The 16553-nt window shown below is 50.1% G+C and overlaps 2 protein-coding genes across 2 annotated transcripts in view; one reads left to right on the forward strand and one right to left on the reverse strand.

Annotated features, from left to right (window-relative positions):
- Nucleotides 1-16553, reverse strand: part of LOC148506438 (gastrula zinc finger protein XlCGF66.1-like) — a 104996-nt gene that overhangs the window by 43902 nt on the left and 44541 nt on the right. The gene's annotated exons all lie outside the window — the stretch shown is intronic.
- The window catches only part of LOC148506439 (uncharacterized), a 127842-nt gene that overhangs the window by 35572 nt on the left and 75717 nt on the right, over nt 1-16553 (forward strand). The window contains 4 exon segments of the mRNA XM_088446744.1: nt 4887-5236; nt 8079-8231; nt 14661-14747; nt 14864-14931. Coding sequence (XP_088302870.1) covers nt 4887-5236; nt 8079-8231; nt 14661-14747; nt 14864-14931 — 658 coding nt within the window.

A 16553-nucleotide genomic window follows, 5' to 3' on the forward strand; every position in this document is an offset into this window, starting at 1 on the left:
GCTAATGCCGGTGCTGCCGCCTCCGTGTATGCGGCTAATGCCGGTGCTGCTGCCTCCGTGTATGCGGCTAATGCCGCTGCTGCTGCCTCTGTGTATGCAGCTAATCTGTGTATGCAGCCAATGCCGGTGCTGCCGCCTCTGTGTATGCAGCCAATGCCGGTGCTGCCGCCTTGCAGCCAATGCCAGTGCTGCCGCCTCTGTGTATGCAGCCAATGCCGGTGCTGCCGCCTTGCAGCCAATGCCGGTGCTGCCGCCTCTGTGTATGCAGCCAATGCCGGTGCTGCCGCCTCCGTGTATGTGGCTAATGCCGGTGCTGCTGCCTCCGTGTATGCGGCTAATGGCGGTGCTGCTGCCTCCGTGTATGCGGCTAATGCCGGTGCTGCTGCCTCTGTGTATGCGGCTAATGCCGGTGCTGCTGCCTCTGTGTATGCAGCTAATCTGTGTATGCAGCCAATGCCGGTCCTGCCGCCTCTGTGTATGCAGAAAATGCCGGTGCTGCCACCTTGCAGCCAATGCCGGTGCTGCCGCCTCCGTGAATGCAGCTAATGCCGGTGCTGCGGCCTCCGTGTATGCGGCTAATGCCGGTGCTGCTGCCTCTGTGTATGCGGCTAATGCCGGTGCTGCTGCCTCTGTGTATGCAGCTAATCTGTGTATGCAGCCAATGCCGGTCCTGCCGCCTTGCAGCTAATGCCGGTGCTGCGGCCTCTGTGTATGCAGCTAATGCCGGTGCTGCGGCGTCCGTGTATGCGGCTAATGCCGGTGCTGCGGCCTCCGTGTATGCGGCCAATGCCGGTGCTGCGGCCTCCGTGTATGCGGCCAATGCCGGTGCTGCGGCCTCCGTGTATGCGGCCAATGCCGGTGCTGCGGCCTCTGTGTATGCGGCCAATGCCGGTGAAGCCGCCTCTGTGTATGCGGCCAATGCCGGTGCTGCCGCCTCTGTGTATGCGGCCAATGCCGGAGCTGCCGCCTCTGTGTATGCGGCCAATGCCGGGTGCTGCCGCCTCTGTGTATGCGGCCAATGCCGGTGCTGCCGCCTCTGTGTGTGCGGCTAATGCCGGTGCTGCTGCCTCTGTGTGTGCGGCTAATGCCGGTGCTGCTGCCTCTGTGTGTGCGGCTAATGCCGGTGCTGCTGCCTCTGTGTGTGCGGCTAATGCCGGTGCTGCTGCCTCTGTGTATGCAGCTAATCTGTGTATGCAGCCAATGCCGGTGCTGCTGCCTCTGTGTATGCAGCCAATGCCGATGCTGCTGCCTCTGTGTATGCAGCCAATGCCGGTGCTGCTGCCTCTGTGTATGCAGCCAATGCCGGTGCTGCTGCCTCTGTGTATGCAGCCAATGCCGGTGCTGCTGCCTCTGTGTATGCAGCTAATGCCGGTGCTGCCTCCGTGTATGCAGCTAATGCCGGTGCTGCTGCCTCCGTGTATGCGGCTAATGCCGGTGCTGCTGCCTCCGTGTATGCGGCTAATGCCGGTGCTGCTGCCTCTGTGTATGCAGCTAATCTGTGTATGCAGCCAATGCCGGTGCTGCCGCCTCTGTGTATGCAGCCAATGCCGGTGCTGCCGCCTCTGTGTATGCAGCCAATGCAGGTGCTGCCGCCTCTGTGTATGCAGCCAATGCCGGGTGCTGCCGCCTCTGTGTATGCAGCCAATGCCGGTGCTGCCGCCTCTGTGTATGCAGCCAATGCCGGTGCTGCCGCCTCTGTGTATGGAGCCAATGCCGGGGCTGCCGCCTCTGTGTGTGGAGCCAATGCCGGTGCTGCCGCCTCTGTGTGTGCAGCTAATGCCGGTGCTGCCGCCTCTGTGTGTGCAGCTAATGCCGGGTGCTGCCGCCTCTGTGTGTGCAGCTAATGCCGGTGCTGCTGCATCTGTGTGTGCAGCTAATGCCGGTGCTGCTGCCTTTGTTTGTGCAGCTAATGCCGGTGCTGCTGCCTCTGTGTATGCGGCTAATGCCGGTGCTGCTGCCTCTGTGTATGCGGCTAATGCCGGTGCTGCTGCCTCTGTGTATGCAGCTAATCTGTGTATGCAGCCAATGCCGATGCTGCTGCCTCTGTGTATGCAGCCAATGCCGGTGCTGCTGCCTCTGTGTATGCAGCCAATGCCGGTGCTGCTGCCTCTGTGTATGCAGCCAATGCCGGTGCTGCTGCCTCTGTGTATGCAGCCAATGCCGGTGCTGCTGCCTCTGTGTATGCAGCCAATGCCGGTGCTGCTGTGTATGCAGCTAATTCCGGTGCTGCCGCCTCTCCGCGTCTGCGGCCAATGCCGGTGCTGCCGCCTCTCCGCGTCTGCGGCCAATGCTGGTGCTGCCGCCTCCGTGTATGCGGCCAATGCCGGTGCTGCTGCCTCCGTGTATGCGGCCAATGCCGGTGCTGCCGCCGCTAATCTGTGTGTGCAGCCAATGCCGGTGCTGCCGCCTCTGTGTATGCAGCCAATGCCGGTGCTACCGCTAATCTGTGTGTGCAGCCAATGCCGGTGCTGCCGCCTCTGTGCAGCTAATGCCGGTGCTCGCTCTTTGCGGTCTGTTGACGCTTCTATGTCTGAACGAGCAAACGAAACATGCGCTCGCTATTTTGTAAAGACGCCCCCTGGCCGTTCACATCATACGTCATCTCCGCTATTAGATTAATCGAGTACATCGAAAGGCGTCTGAACTGCTCGCACTGCTTGTGGTTGCATTTTCCTACCGCAATCATGTGAGCAGTTCTGGCTATAAGACAACCAAGTGACGTGGCCGATGACGCTGCTTTGTTAATTATGCACACCCATTAAACGCCCGTTTTGACCGTGTGGCACGCCTGCGTTCTGATCTCCACTCCCCGTTTTCAAGCACCTTCCCCTGTTACCACCCACAAACGCCTCATCCTGTCACTCAAATTAGCAGGCACTCGCTATTTTGCGAACACACGATTTCCGACCGCAATAACTGGTTGGCGCATGCGCATTACGACCCATACGCATGAGTAGATGTGCGAACATCGCTCGGAGCGAACGAGCGGCCGCTTACGAGCGGCTCTGAATCAGGCCCCTAGTTAAGAATACATTGCTACAAGGCGTGGGATGTCACTCTCTGAAATACAGACCACCGTGTGCTAGAAGCACCAGAGCAGAGTGCAACACCCCAGGCAGGAGAGAGGAACTGCACAGGTTGTGACAGGTGCAGGGTGCTAGAATGAACACTATGACCATGGTGCCAGGATTCCGTGCATCTGAAGGAAATTATAGTCTTCAGAGGCTCACGCTATTCCTCATGATAAGGTAGGTCCAGCCCCTCTCCGATGTCCGACAGCGGCATTTCTGGTTCTCATCCCCCAGTTTTTTGTACACCGATGTCATTAATTGCTGGTAGTGTACGATACATTCCCGGGAGACTTAGCTGCACGCTCAGGTGAATCTTACCTGTATATTCTGTACCCAATAAGCCGACCATCATGGACTACAATCCTCATCATTACACAATGATAAAACCTGGCTATCAAGGACAGGTAACTATGGAAATTGTAACCCTATAACCTCCAGCCACATACACTGATACTGATAACAATGCATTCCCTACTGTACAGTATAAGGATAATACAAGTTACAGAGGGAGTTCTGTGACCATACGGGCAGCACAGACGGTGTAATGGTTAGCATTACTGCCTCACAGAACTGAGGTCATGGGTTCGATCTCCACCACGGCCCTGTGTGGAGTTTGTATATTCTCCCTGTGCTTGAGTGGGTTTCCTCCGGGTACTCAGGTTTCCTCCCACACTCCAAAAATATACTGGTAGGTTAATTGGCTCCCAACAAAAAAAAAAAATAACTCTAGTGTGTATGTGTGTGTACATGTGGTAGGGAACATAGATTGTAAGCTCCAATGGGGCAGGGACTGATGTGAATGGCCAAATATTCTCTGTAAAGCGTTGCGGAATATGTGTGCGCTATATAAATAACTGGTAATAAATCTAAAAACACAGGTGCTTTCATACAAGCCATAGAGATGACTTCTCACAGCCACAGTTTACAGCAGAGGGTGTATATCCCATAGTACGCTTATGACTACATCCAAAAGCACCGCCAATGATAATCCATGGTAGAGCTTATTTCCTCCTTCGCGCTAGTGACATGAGTGATGGAAGTGCAGTTCTATGCCCATAAAAGCCACCTAAAGAAGAAACTTGTCCCCTCGCGGGCTCCAGGCTCTCGCTACCTTCGCCAAAAGATTATATTCCCCCTCTATGCCCATATGGATGGTAGGGAATGATGTTGGACAGTAGCTGATGACGTTAGGGAATTCATCTCCGCGAAGGGAAACTAGACACTACCGATAATCCATGATGCTAGACCCTCACCATTGAGACAGATACTATATATAGGAGTCTCTGTGCGCCATAACATCACTTGTACATAATATTAACAGTATTATTGGTAACATTTATTTATAGAGAGCCAGCGTACGCTTTACTCCTTTACACTGGGAACAAACACCATACTAATACATTGATTAATTATTAACCAGCAACAGGAGGGTAAGGGGGGCATGGCTCGCGTACCCGCAATCTACACGGAGATACATGGGGTGAAACGTGACATACGTGTCCAGCCAATACGCCATGGGAAAGTGTGACAGGGGAGTTACAATAGGCCGAGTACAGGTTAGGGGGCTAGGGGCACGTCCTACTGTATAAGAGAGGCAGTCCCGCAGGATGAGGGCTGAATGCGGGTAATGAGGGGGCGCAGAACTTACTAGTAGTGCAGCAGAGAGTGGAGATATAGGGGGGGGGGGGGGTTGGCAGTAACACACAAGCCCTGGCCTACTCTCATCTGTTCCGACCCATAATAGGTAGGAGAGGAGCCTAAGGAGACAGTAGGGGATTATAGGAGTTGTAGTCATGTAACACCCTCTACCTCTAGTCTTTGGATAGTTAGGAGGATAAGTACATTTACACTCAAGGGCTACGACAACATGGCCGCCACTCAACTACACTCCGCGGGTGACCGGTTAGATATCGTTGAAGTCCCAAAGGGGTCTGATCAACGGAAACATGGCCGCCGCCTCAGCCCCACCACTACTACAGTGTGTAGCTCGTGTGCCCGGTACTGCGCTGATGACATCACACGTTCAGTGTTCCGTCTGCCAATTAGCCGCAAAAGTGGTGAGCTCACTGACCAATCAGCGGTGGCTGCCCGGCAGTCAGCTTGGAATGTTCCGCTCAGCACGGAAGCGACACTGGCAGCAGCAGGTTTGGCAGAGAGGTCTCCAGGTGAGTGAGGCTCAGTGATGTGATGATAACCGTGTACTAATGGCTGGTGATAGAGAGGAGGGGGCTTTCTATCCTCCACTCATCCCTATATAACTATTACTCATCCCTATATCCTCCTATTACTCATCATCCCTATATCCTCCTATTACTCATCCCCATGTTCCTCCTTTTACTCATCCCAATGTCCTCCTATTACTCATCCCAATGCCCTCCTATTACTCATAATTCCTATATCCTCCTATTTCCCATCCATATATCTTATTACTCATCATCCCAAAATCCTCCTATTACTCATCATCCCAATATCCTATTACTCTTCATCTCAGTATCCTCCCTACCCATCATCCCAGTATCCTCTTATTACTCATCCCAAACTCCTCCTGTTACTCATCATCCCCTCCTATTACTCATCATCCCAATAGCCTCCGATTACTCATCATCCCAATGCCCTCCCATTAATCTTCATCCCAGTATCCTCCTTACCCATCATCCCAGTATCCTCTTATTACTCATCGCAATATCCTCCTATTACTCATCCCAAACTCCCCTTATTACTCATCATCCAAAACTACTATTACTCATTATCACAAACTCCTCCTATTACTCATCCCAATGCCCTCCTATTACTCATAATTCCTATATCCTCCTATTTCCCATCCATATATCTTATTACTCATCCTCCCAATATCCTATTACTCATCATCCCAGTATCCTCCCATTACTCTTCATCTCAGTATCCTCCCTACCCATCAGCCCAGTATCCTCTTATTACTCATCATCCCAAAATCCTATTACTCATCATCCCAATATCCTATTACTCATCATCCCAGTATCCTCCCATTACTCTTCATCCCAGTATCCTCCCTACCCATCATCCCATTATCCTCTTATTACTCATCCCAAACTCCTCCTGTTACTCATCATCCCAAATTCCTCCGATTACTCATCATCCCAATGTCCTCCCATTACTCTTCATCCCAGTATCCTCTTATTACTCATCGCAATATCCTCCTTTTACTCATCATCCGAAACTCCTCCTAATACTCATGCTTATATCCTCCTATTACTCATCCCAATATCCTCCTATTACTTATCCTTATATCCTCCTAATACTCATCCCTATGTTCCTCCTATTAGTCATCCCTATGTCCTCCTATAACTCATCCCTATGTCCTCCTACTACACAATACAATATCCTCCTATTACTCATCCCAATGTCTACCTATTACTCATCCCAATGTCTACCTATTACTCATCCCTATGTTCCTCCTATTACTCATCCCAATGTCCTCCTATTACTCATCCCAATGTCCTCCAATTACTCATCCCAATGTCCTCCAATTACTCATCCCTATATCCTCCTATTACTCATCCCAATATCCTCCTATTACTCATCCCTATACTCTCATATTACTCATCATCCTTATATCCTCCTACTAATCATCTTTATTTCTACTGCAGGTTCCATAGGGTATCCACAGGAAACCTTGGGGTATAGGTGGTGACGTCAGTCACAAGCACCACAGAGTTAAGTTTTTCAGCCTCCCAGGATGCACTCTGGTCCCCCTCCTATACCCCGCCCCCGAGCCAAGGCAAATCAGTTTCGTTGGTGCCTGGCTCTGAGTCGGAGCACCTGTTATAGAGGGGGGCTGTTATGGCCCCTGAAGTTTTTTTCTTCGTGCAGCTGTGGCTGCACAGCATGGACAGTCAGTACTGACGTCCATGCTGTCTCTCCTACACCCAGCCAGTACCAGAACGCCGGTACCGATCCAGGGTTGCTGTTGGGTATCTGGGGTCACAGCTAGCGGTGACCCCGGATACCTGAACTGTGGCCGGATCCAAGGGGGCCAGGTAAGCGGCGGGGTCCTGCGGAGGGTCCCCGCCGGTAACACAGTTCCAAGTCCCCAGGCAGGGGTCTCCCTGGGGACTGGCTGCAGCGTGGAGCCAGGTATTAACCTGCGCTTCCACTATGCCCCAGGGACAGTGGACCGAGATGTGCGGGAAACGCGGCGTCCCAGGGGTTAATTGCAAGCCGGGGGAGCGCGCCTTCCCTGTTCACAGCCGGCGCCTCCCCCACTGCGCCACGGCCTCTCCACAGCGGTCTGTGCCTGTGTGTGCAGCGCTCCTCCCCCGGGCCCGCCACCTCTCTGCTCCTCGGCGGCCATCTTTCAGGACTTGGCAAGCGCTGCTGGAAGCTGATCTCCGGTGGCTGTGTGATCCGGGTCCCCCGCATACCTCTCCTCCATTAGTAAGGTCAGTGTATGTAGCGCTGTTTTCCTACCAGACTCTGTCTGTGTAGTTGAGCTCAGCGCTGATAGTGCAGGGGTTGTTCTTCTGCATTGTATGTGACTTCTTGCTAGCACTGCTGCCGGTACTTTCACTTTCTACTGTCAGCCATTTCACTATCCCTGTCTTCCTCTGCTAAGAGCCCCTGCGGTGCGGTGTTGCAGGGTGCTTATTGCCTCACTGTACAAGTATTTACCTGTGAGGTGTGTCACATACAGCTCCGTTCCACTCATCATGTCTGAGAGTGAACGTGACTTTCCTCTCCAGCTTAAGTGTACTGCCTGTAATGTACCGTTAGCGGAGGGTGATGGTAACTCTGATGGGTTATGTAGGGCTTGTTATTTACTTTCACGCCCGATTTCGGTCACTGCGCCGTTGCAAGAGCCGCCATGGGCTTGTTTTGCTAAGGCGCTTACAACTCTAGTGGGTCAGCTAGCGACACCCCCTGCGTTTCCTCAAATGGGGTTTTCACAGCAGTCGTTGGTTTCGTCACCCATGCAGGGGTTCCCCAGACAGTTAGTGGTACCCCAGAGTCTCCCGTTGTTGCCCCCCCCAGGTCTCAAAAAAGCCTGCGGGGTTAATTCCTTGTCCACTTCGGTGCAACACCTGTCGGACGTTTTACAGGGGGAGTCTTCATTGCGGCCGCATAAGCGTCCATTACCGTCTCAGCCTGCTCAATATGATGAAGATGATGTGTCGTCTGATGACGGTGAGATATTTGACCTTTCTGACCAGGAGCCCATCTGTACTAAAGAAAAGGATTCTAAGTCTAAGGTCTATATACCGGGCCTAATACGTGCAGTCCGTACGACTGCGGCCTTAGTTATTGAGGATGACGATCCCCCCGTGGCGCCTTCTTTAAGGATATTTAGGAGTGATGCCACGGTTTTTCCTCTTTCTGGTCAACTAGTGGATCATTTAGAGGAGGCGTGGAAAAATCCGGGTAAACGGTACCAGCCTCAAAAACGTTTGGCTTTTGCATACCCATTTGCGGATAATTATTTCTCTAAGTGGGAATCTCCTCCGCAGGTGGATTCTCATGTGACACGCCTAGTACGAAGTGCTACATTGCCCATGTCCTCCTTAAAGGATGCTACGGATCGCAAGGTTGAAATATGCCTTAAGTCCATTTATTCCCTTGCTGGAGGGGCATCCAGACCGGCTATGGCTGTGTGTTGGGTGGCCAGAGCCATGGAGCGCTGGGCTGACAGTTTGGAGGCGTTTCTGGACTGTGACTCGTCTGCAGAGCAGGGTGAGTTAGTTGGTAATCTCAGGGACTCGGCTACTTACATTAATGAGGCGGCCTTAGATATCAGTCTTCTCACCTCCAGAATCTCCTCTGCAGCTGTGGACGCTCGTCGCACCCTATGGTTGTGTTCTTGGAAGGCAGACGCCGATTCCAAGAAGGGCTTGGAATGTTTGCTGTTTAATGGACAGGTCCTGTTTGGCCCTGATCTGGACAAGATTGTAGCTACTTTGGCCGCAGACAAGTCTGCGTGTCTCCCATCGGCTCCAGTCCAGTCAGGGTCGGGTACTTCGTCCTTTCGGCCCCAGGGTAGGTCCAAAGTACAGTCTTTTCCAAGACAGGCCAGGTCCAAGAAGTCTACCAAGCCCAAGAAACAAGCTTGGAGTACAAGGCGCCCTGCCACCAAGTCGGACGACAAGCCTTCGGCCTGATGGCCTGGGCCTCCCTTTGGGGGATCCCAAAGTGGGAGGCCACCTGCTTTGGTTTGCCCAGTGTTGGTATCTGACTACCAAGGACACTTGGGTACACGAGGTGGTCTCTCGGGGCTATGCCCTATCCTTCCGGTGCAGACCCCCCAGCAGGTTTTTCACAACAGGCCTTCCGTCGGATCAGAAATAGGCCCTGGAATTGCAGAAAGTATTGGTCTCTATGCTCCAGGCTGGAGTTATAGTGCCTGTTCCATTATCCCAGAGGGGCATGGGTTTCTATTCCAATCTCTTTCTGGTGCAGAAACCCAATGGGTCTTACCGTCCTATTTTCAACCTCAAATCCCTCAACAAGTCTTTGAGGGTGCCTCGGTTCAGGATGGAGACCCTGCGTTACATCATACTGGCGATGGAGCCTGGGGATATCATGGTGTCGTTTGACATCCAGGACGCTTACCTGCATGTCCCCAATGTCTTAATGCATCAACAATTCCTCAGGTTTGCAGTACGCGACAAACATTATCAATTTCAGGCTCTGCCTTTTGGTCTAGCAACAGCGCCTCTGGTTTTCACCAAGGTCATGGCAGTCATGGCGGCTCACCTGAGGATGCAGGGAGTCCGCTTATTACCTTATCTGGACGGCCTTCTGTTGTTAGCAATGTCTCCAGAGATCCTCCAGCTTCATCTGCAGCTGACGATCTCAGTATTGCAGAATCACGGCTGGTAGATAAACTGGAAGAAATCCACCCTGGTTCCCTCACAGAGGATTCTCCATCTGAAGGCCTTGTTGGTCTCGCAACAGCAGAGGATCTTTGTGACGGAGGAAAAGATCTCTGCATTGCAGACGAAGGTACGCAGTTGTCTTCAGTGCCGCCAAGTGTCTATTCACTCGGCGATGAGGTTATTGGGCTCCATGGTGTCACTCTTCGACATGGGGGAATATGCCCAGTTTCACTCCAGACCTCTGCAACCATTGATCCTGTCCAAATGGGACGGGTTGCCTCAGCAGATAAAGACGCAGACCATGGTGCTTTCTCCGGAGGTCCGTCTGCCTCTGGCCTGGTGGTTGCAAACAACTCATCTGAACAGAGGATGTCCCTTTTGGGTGGAGAACTGGGTCCTTTTGACACCGAACGCCAGCCTCAGAGGCTGGGGAGCGGTCACGGGTCCACACTTGTTCCAGGGCAGGTGGACTCCGGCAGAAGCGGAACTTCCAATAAACATCTTGGAACTTTGCGCAGTGTTCAATGCTCTCCATCACGCAAGACTGGTCCTACGAGGAAAACCCGTGCAGGTCCAATCGGACAACGCCACTACGGTGGCTTACATAAACCGCCAAGGAGGAACCAGAAGTCGTGCGGGCGGGGGTGTCCCGCATTCTAGTTTGCGCAGAGGGCAATCTCCCTGCCATCTCAGCGGTGTTCATCCCGGGAGTCCTCAACTGGGAAGCGGACTTTCTCAGCCGGCAGGATGTACATCCAGGAGAATTGTCTCTTCACCAGGAGGTATTTCAACTCCTGGTGGACAAGTGGGGCCTTCCGGAAATAGACCTCATGGCCTCCCGACACAACAACAAACTGCCTGTGTACGGGTCAAGAACAAGAGACACAGGGGCGTTTCTAGTAGACGCTCTGTCGGTCCAGTGGACCTTCCAGTTTGCGTATCTCTTCCCTCCATTCTCCCTTCTTCCTCGGGTGATCCGAAAATGCAAACAGGAGGGCAGCAAGCTCTTGTTGATAGCTCCAGAGTGGCCCAGACGTCACTGGTTCTCAGACCTTCGAAGTCTCTCCGTAGACTCTCCTCTGCGGTTGCCTCTACATCCGGACCTGTTGACACAGGGTCCTTGTCTTTACCCGGACCTCAGTCGGCTGTCTTTGACGGCGTGGCTGTTGAGACAGCCCTCTTATCATCCAGGGGTTTTTCCAGCTCTGTAGTTAAGACCATGCTAAGAGCTCGGAAGCCTACATCGGCTAGGATTTACCATCGAGTATGGCATACTTTTTTTGAGTGGTGCCGCCCTAGAGGCTATGATCCTCAGGTGTTCCGGATATTCCGAGTGTTGGCTTCCCTACAGGCAGGCTTGGATCACGGTCTTCGCCTTTCTTCTCTGAAAGTGCAGGTTTCTGCTCTTTCGGTGTGGTTTCAGCGAATGATTGCTAAACTTCCTGATGTCCGCACCTTTATGCAGGGTGTTCTTCGTATACAGCCTCCCTTTGTTCCACCTGTGGCTCCTTGGGATCTGGCTGTGGTCCTAAGGGCTCTCCAAGGACCTCCTTTTGAACCGCTGGGCTCAGTGGATTTAAAATGGCTTACGGCTAAGACTGTATTCCTGCTGGCCATTGCTTCAGTCAGAAGGGTCTCAGAATTAGGGGCTCTTTCATGTCGACCTCCCTTTCTCATTTTTCATAGGGACAGGGCGGTGCTTCGTACTCGCCCTGGTTTCCTCCCAAAGGTGGTATCTAGTTTCCATATCAACCAGGAAATTATTGTACCAGCCTTTAATTCACCGGACCTTTCGGTTGGTGAGGCCACCTTGGATGTGGTGCGGGCCTTAAAAATCTTTGTTGACCGTACCGCTTCTTTTCGGAAGTCGGACTCGTTGTTTGTCCTTTATGGCTTCCGGAAGAAGGGTTGGCCTGCCACTAAACAAACGTTGGCAGGATGGATTCGCCTGGCTATTTCTGAAGCTTATGGTCATGAAGGTCTTCCCGTTCCATCTTCGGTCAGGGCTCATTCCACTAGGTCTGTGGGTCCTTCGTGGGCAGCTCGACGTGGCGCCTCAGCAGTTCAGCTTTGCAAGGCAGCCACGTGGTCATCTGTCCATACGTTCATACGGTATTATGCTTTTGATACCTACGCCTCTCAGGATGCTTCCTTCGGGCGGCGGATTTCTCCTTACAGCACAGGAGCATCCCCACCCATAAAGGATACTGCTTTGGGACATCCCCAAGGTATCCTGTGGGATACCCTATGGAACCTGCAGTAGAAAATAAGAGATATGGTAAGAACCTACCTTTGTTATCTCTATTTCTACGAGGTCCATAGTGTTTCTCAGGTCTCCCGCCCTGTCGCACCTGTACTGCAGATGAGCTTTTATCTGGTTACCGTTTTTTTCCGTCTCCTTCTGGTGAGAATGTGTTTCTTGTGTGTTCCAGATCTTTCTTCTCTCTCTTTCCTCTCCTCCGACGACCTGGGGCTTATTACGTAACTGATTTGCCTTGGCTCGGGGGCGGGGTATAGGAGGGGGACCCCAGTGCATCCTGGGAGGCTGAAAAACTTAACTCTGTGGTACCTGTGACTGACGTCATCACCTATACCCCAAGGTATCCTGTGGAACCCTATGGACCTCATAGAAATAGAGATAACAAAGGTAAGTTCTTACCATATCTCTTATTATCCTCCTATTACTCATCCTTATATCCTCCTATTACTCATCATCCTTATATCCTCCTATTACTCATCATCCTTATATCCTCCTATTACTCATCATCCTTATATACTCCTATTACTCATCCTTCTATCCTCCTATTACTCATCTCTATATCCTCCTATTACTCATCCCTATATCCTCCTATTACTCATCCCTATATCCTCCTATTACTCATCCTTATATCCTCCTATTACTCATCATCCTTATATCCTCCTATTACTCATCATCCTTATATACTCCTATTACTCATCCTTCTATCCTCCTATTACTCATCTCTATATCCTCCTATTACTCATCCCTATATCCTCCTATTACTCATCCCTATATCCTCCTATTACTCATCATCCTTATATCCTCCTATTACTCATCATCCTTATATCCTCCTATTACTCATCATCCTTATATCCTCCTATTACTCATCATCCTTATATCCTCCTATTACTCATCCTTCTATCCTCCTATTACTCATCCTTCTATCCTCCTATTACTCATCCTTCTATCCTCCTATTACTCATCCCTATATCCTATTACTCATCCCTATATCCTCCTATTACTCATCATCCTTATATCCTCCTATTACTCATCATCCTTATATCCTCCTATTACTCATCCTTCTATCCTCCTACTACTCATCCTTCTATCCTCCTATTACTCATCATCCCTATATCCTCCTATTACTCATCATCCCTATATCCTCCTATTACTCATCATCCCAATATTCTTCTATTACGCCTCATCCCTATATCCTCCTATTACTCATCATCCTTATATCCTCCTATTACTCATCATCCTTATATCCTCCTATTACTCATCATCCCTATATCCTCCTATTACTCATCATCCCAATATTCTCTATTACGCCTCATCCCTATATCCTCCTATTACTCATCATCCCAATATTCTTCTATTACGCCTCATCCCTATACCATCCTATTAGTGTTCACTCTAGGTCCGGCAGCAGACACGGCGCCGGACCTAGAGATAGGGCCGAAAAGGGGGCGTGACCAAATAAAAGGGCGTGTCTTTATGACGCGTTCTCTTTTTGTCACTCCTGGGGGCGTACCCGGCACTTACGGACATGTCGGGCAGCCCCCAAATGCTGCGGTCACTGTGAATGGATGCCGGGTGATGCACCCTGCACCCATTCACTGGCGGTGACCGCTGCGCCGCCGTTTTGACCACCCGCGGGACACTGCTACCCGCGGGTGGAGACAGAACACGTAGGCTGTCTCAGCGGGTTGCCGCACTGGAGGACAGGGTGCTTTCTGCCCTTCAGAAATAGGACAGGGCAGGGCGCGGCGCCCCGCTGAAACAACCTAGCGGGAACGCTATCCTATTATTCATCATCCCAATATCATTCTATTACTCATCATTCCTATATCTTCCTTTTATCATCCCCAAATCCTCCTCTTACTCATCATCCCAGTATACTCCTATTACTCATCCCTATATCCTCCTATTACTCATCCCAAACTCCCCCTATTACTCATCATCACAAACTCCCCCTATTACTCATCATCACAAACTCCTCCTATTACTCTATTACTCATCCCAATGCCCTCCTATTACTCATCATCACATACTATTACTCATCATCCCAAACTCCCCCTATTACTCATCATCACAAACTCCTCCTATTACTCTATTACTCATCCCAATGCCCTCCTATTACTCATCATCACAAACTACTATTACTCATCATCACAAACTCCTCCTATTACTCATCATCACAAACTCCTCCTATTACTCTATTACTCATCCCAATGCCCTCCTATTACTCATAATTCCTATATCCTCCTATTTCCCATCCATATTTCTTATTACCCATCATCCCAGTATCCTATTATTACTCATCCCAAACTCCTCCTAATACTAATACTTATATCCTCCTAAAACTCATCCCTATATCCTTCTATTACTTATCCCTATATCCTCCTATTACTCATCCCTATATCCTCCTATTACTCATCCTTATATCCTTCTATTACTCATCCCTATATCCTCCTATTACTCATCCATGTAGACAGGAGAGCTGAGCTGGACCATTGGAGGAGTATATAGAAGGAGAGAGGGGTCTGTACAAGGACGTGATGATGGAGAATCACCGGCCCCTCACATCACTGGGTAAGAGGAGTCTGTCATTTATGGTAATGGGGAGAGCAGCTATGGGGCCACCTATATACACATCATCTGATAATCACATATATACAGTGTAATCAGTCACTGTGTGTCTCCTATAGATGGGGCCAGTAACAGGAATTCCCAGGATGATACAGAGGAGAATGATGACATCCCACAGGAGGATCAGGTAGGTGGAATTGGGGACCTCCTTAAACTACCAGCGTAATACTACATGATTGGGTGAATTCTAAACAGACGTTGCTGTAACTGGTCTTTGAAATGGTGCCAAGTGACATAATATAAAAACATATCACCGTAAATAAAATAAACAGCACTTTGAAAAATCAGAGATCTAAGGGCCTTATTCATAGATGGTTGATGTACCAATGTTAACGCAGTCGTTTGATTTATATTAGTGATCTACGCGTGCCTCTGATTCGCAATGCGCAAGTGTCAATTTCCATTACCGTCACCGCTCGCTGTGAGGGTTTATTCGCAAAGTGATTGACAGGCATGGACCCTTTTTGGGCAGAAACGGAGGGGGGAAGGTGGTGGCGGCGACAGAAACTCGGACACTGTCGTGACCGTATTCGGGGGAACAGCAGTGCCCTCCTAGGTGAGTAGCGACTTCCTGCTGGCTATCCCCCCATTCACCATACACTTGTGGAGTCATGGACACTGACATTGGCCAGTGCAAGAGAGGAGGCCTGCGTTCCCTATGACGTTAGCCTGGGGTTAGTTGTGATCTCCTGGAATATTGCAGGCCTTGCCCATCAAGGGATTTCTGCTGCAGTCACTTCAGGGGAGAGCAGTAATTGTCTCCATATTGTCTCCATGTCTGCCTAATAGTGGATTGTGAAGACCAAAGTCTTTAGGACTTGTTATGTAAACTTATCGGGCCTGATGATTATCGAAAAATCTTCTCGAGATCCTCAGAGACACCCTTTGATCTGTCATTGCATGCAATGACCAATCTGCGTCTTTGGTAGTGTATACTCTGGTTTATGTTTCTTATATAGGCAGGCCTTTATCTCCAGGCCCCTCTACACCTTCGGATTTTCCCCCAGTGGCACCCCCCCCACCCAGCAGCTGCAGAGAAGAGAAGCCACTGGTACGTCCAGCACTGCCAGTGGTGTATACCGTAGAACTGTAGAGGAGCAGCCATTTGGGAAACTTAAAGACAGCTTGCCCCGTCCCCCCACTGTGTCCAGATTATGCATACCGATTTTCTTGTATAGCAATATGCATATGTCAACAATAGTCATATTCGTGCAGAAGGTTAATTCGATATATTGTACAAGGCCCGATCTGCTGCTGCTCTATATCATTCTCTGCCCATACCTCCTGGAGTCTACAACTGTGTATCGGGAATATCGATATTGATCATTTTTATATGGTAAACCCTTGTCGATCAAAAAATCCTATATAGATTAACGTTCAAGTTCATCCATTTGAAAACAAAATGCCATATTTATTGTACAAACAAATGTATAATTTATTTATTTTTATTTTTATTTATTTATTTTTTTTAAATCATGTTAGATAATGATTTCTAAGTGAGTATTGGAAAACATATTAGCCAGTTAAGTGGTAAGGGTGATATAAATGCAAAAATACAAAATATATATATTAAATGACTCACCATTTTTCTTTCTCCTCCCGATGTGTAGTAGACGTCATAGCGCAGTTTTCCGCCCATGTACAAGCACAGCGCGGTAAACCAAATGCTTTCATATAGGTCACAGAGATCCAAAGTGACTTCAGATATCTTTAATAATTTACAGTAGGTTCTACATTATTCCAGTATAA

Source organism: Taudactylus pleione, unplaced genomic scaffold (assembly GCF_031769625.1).
Source record: "Taudactylus pleione unplaced genomic scaffold, aTauple2 ptg000404l, whole genome shotgun sequence".
Taxonomy (NCBI): domain Eukaryota; kingdom Metazoa; phylum Chordata; class Amphibia; order Anura; family Myobatrachidae; genus Taudactylus; species Taudactylus pleione.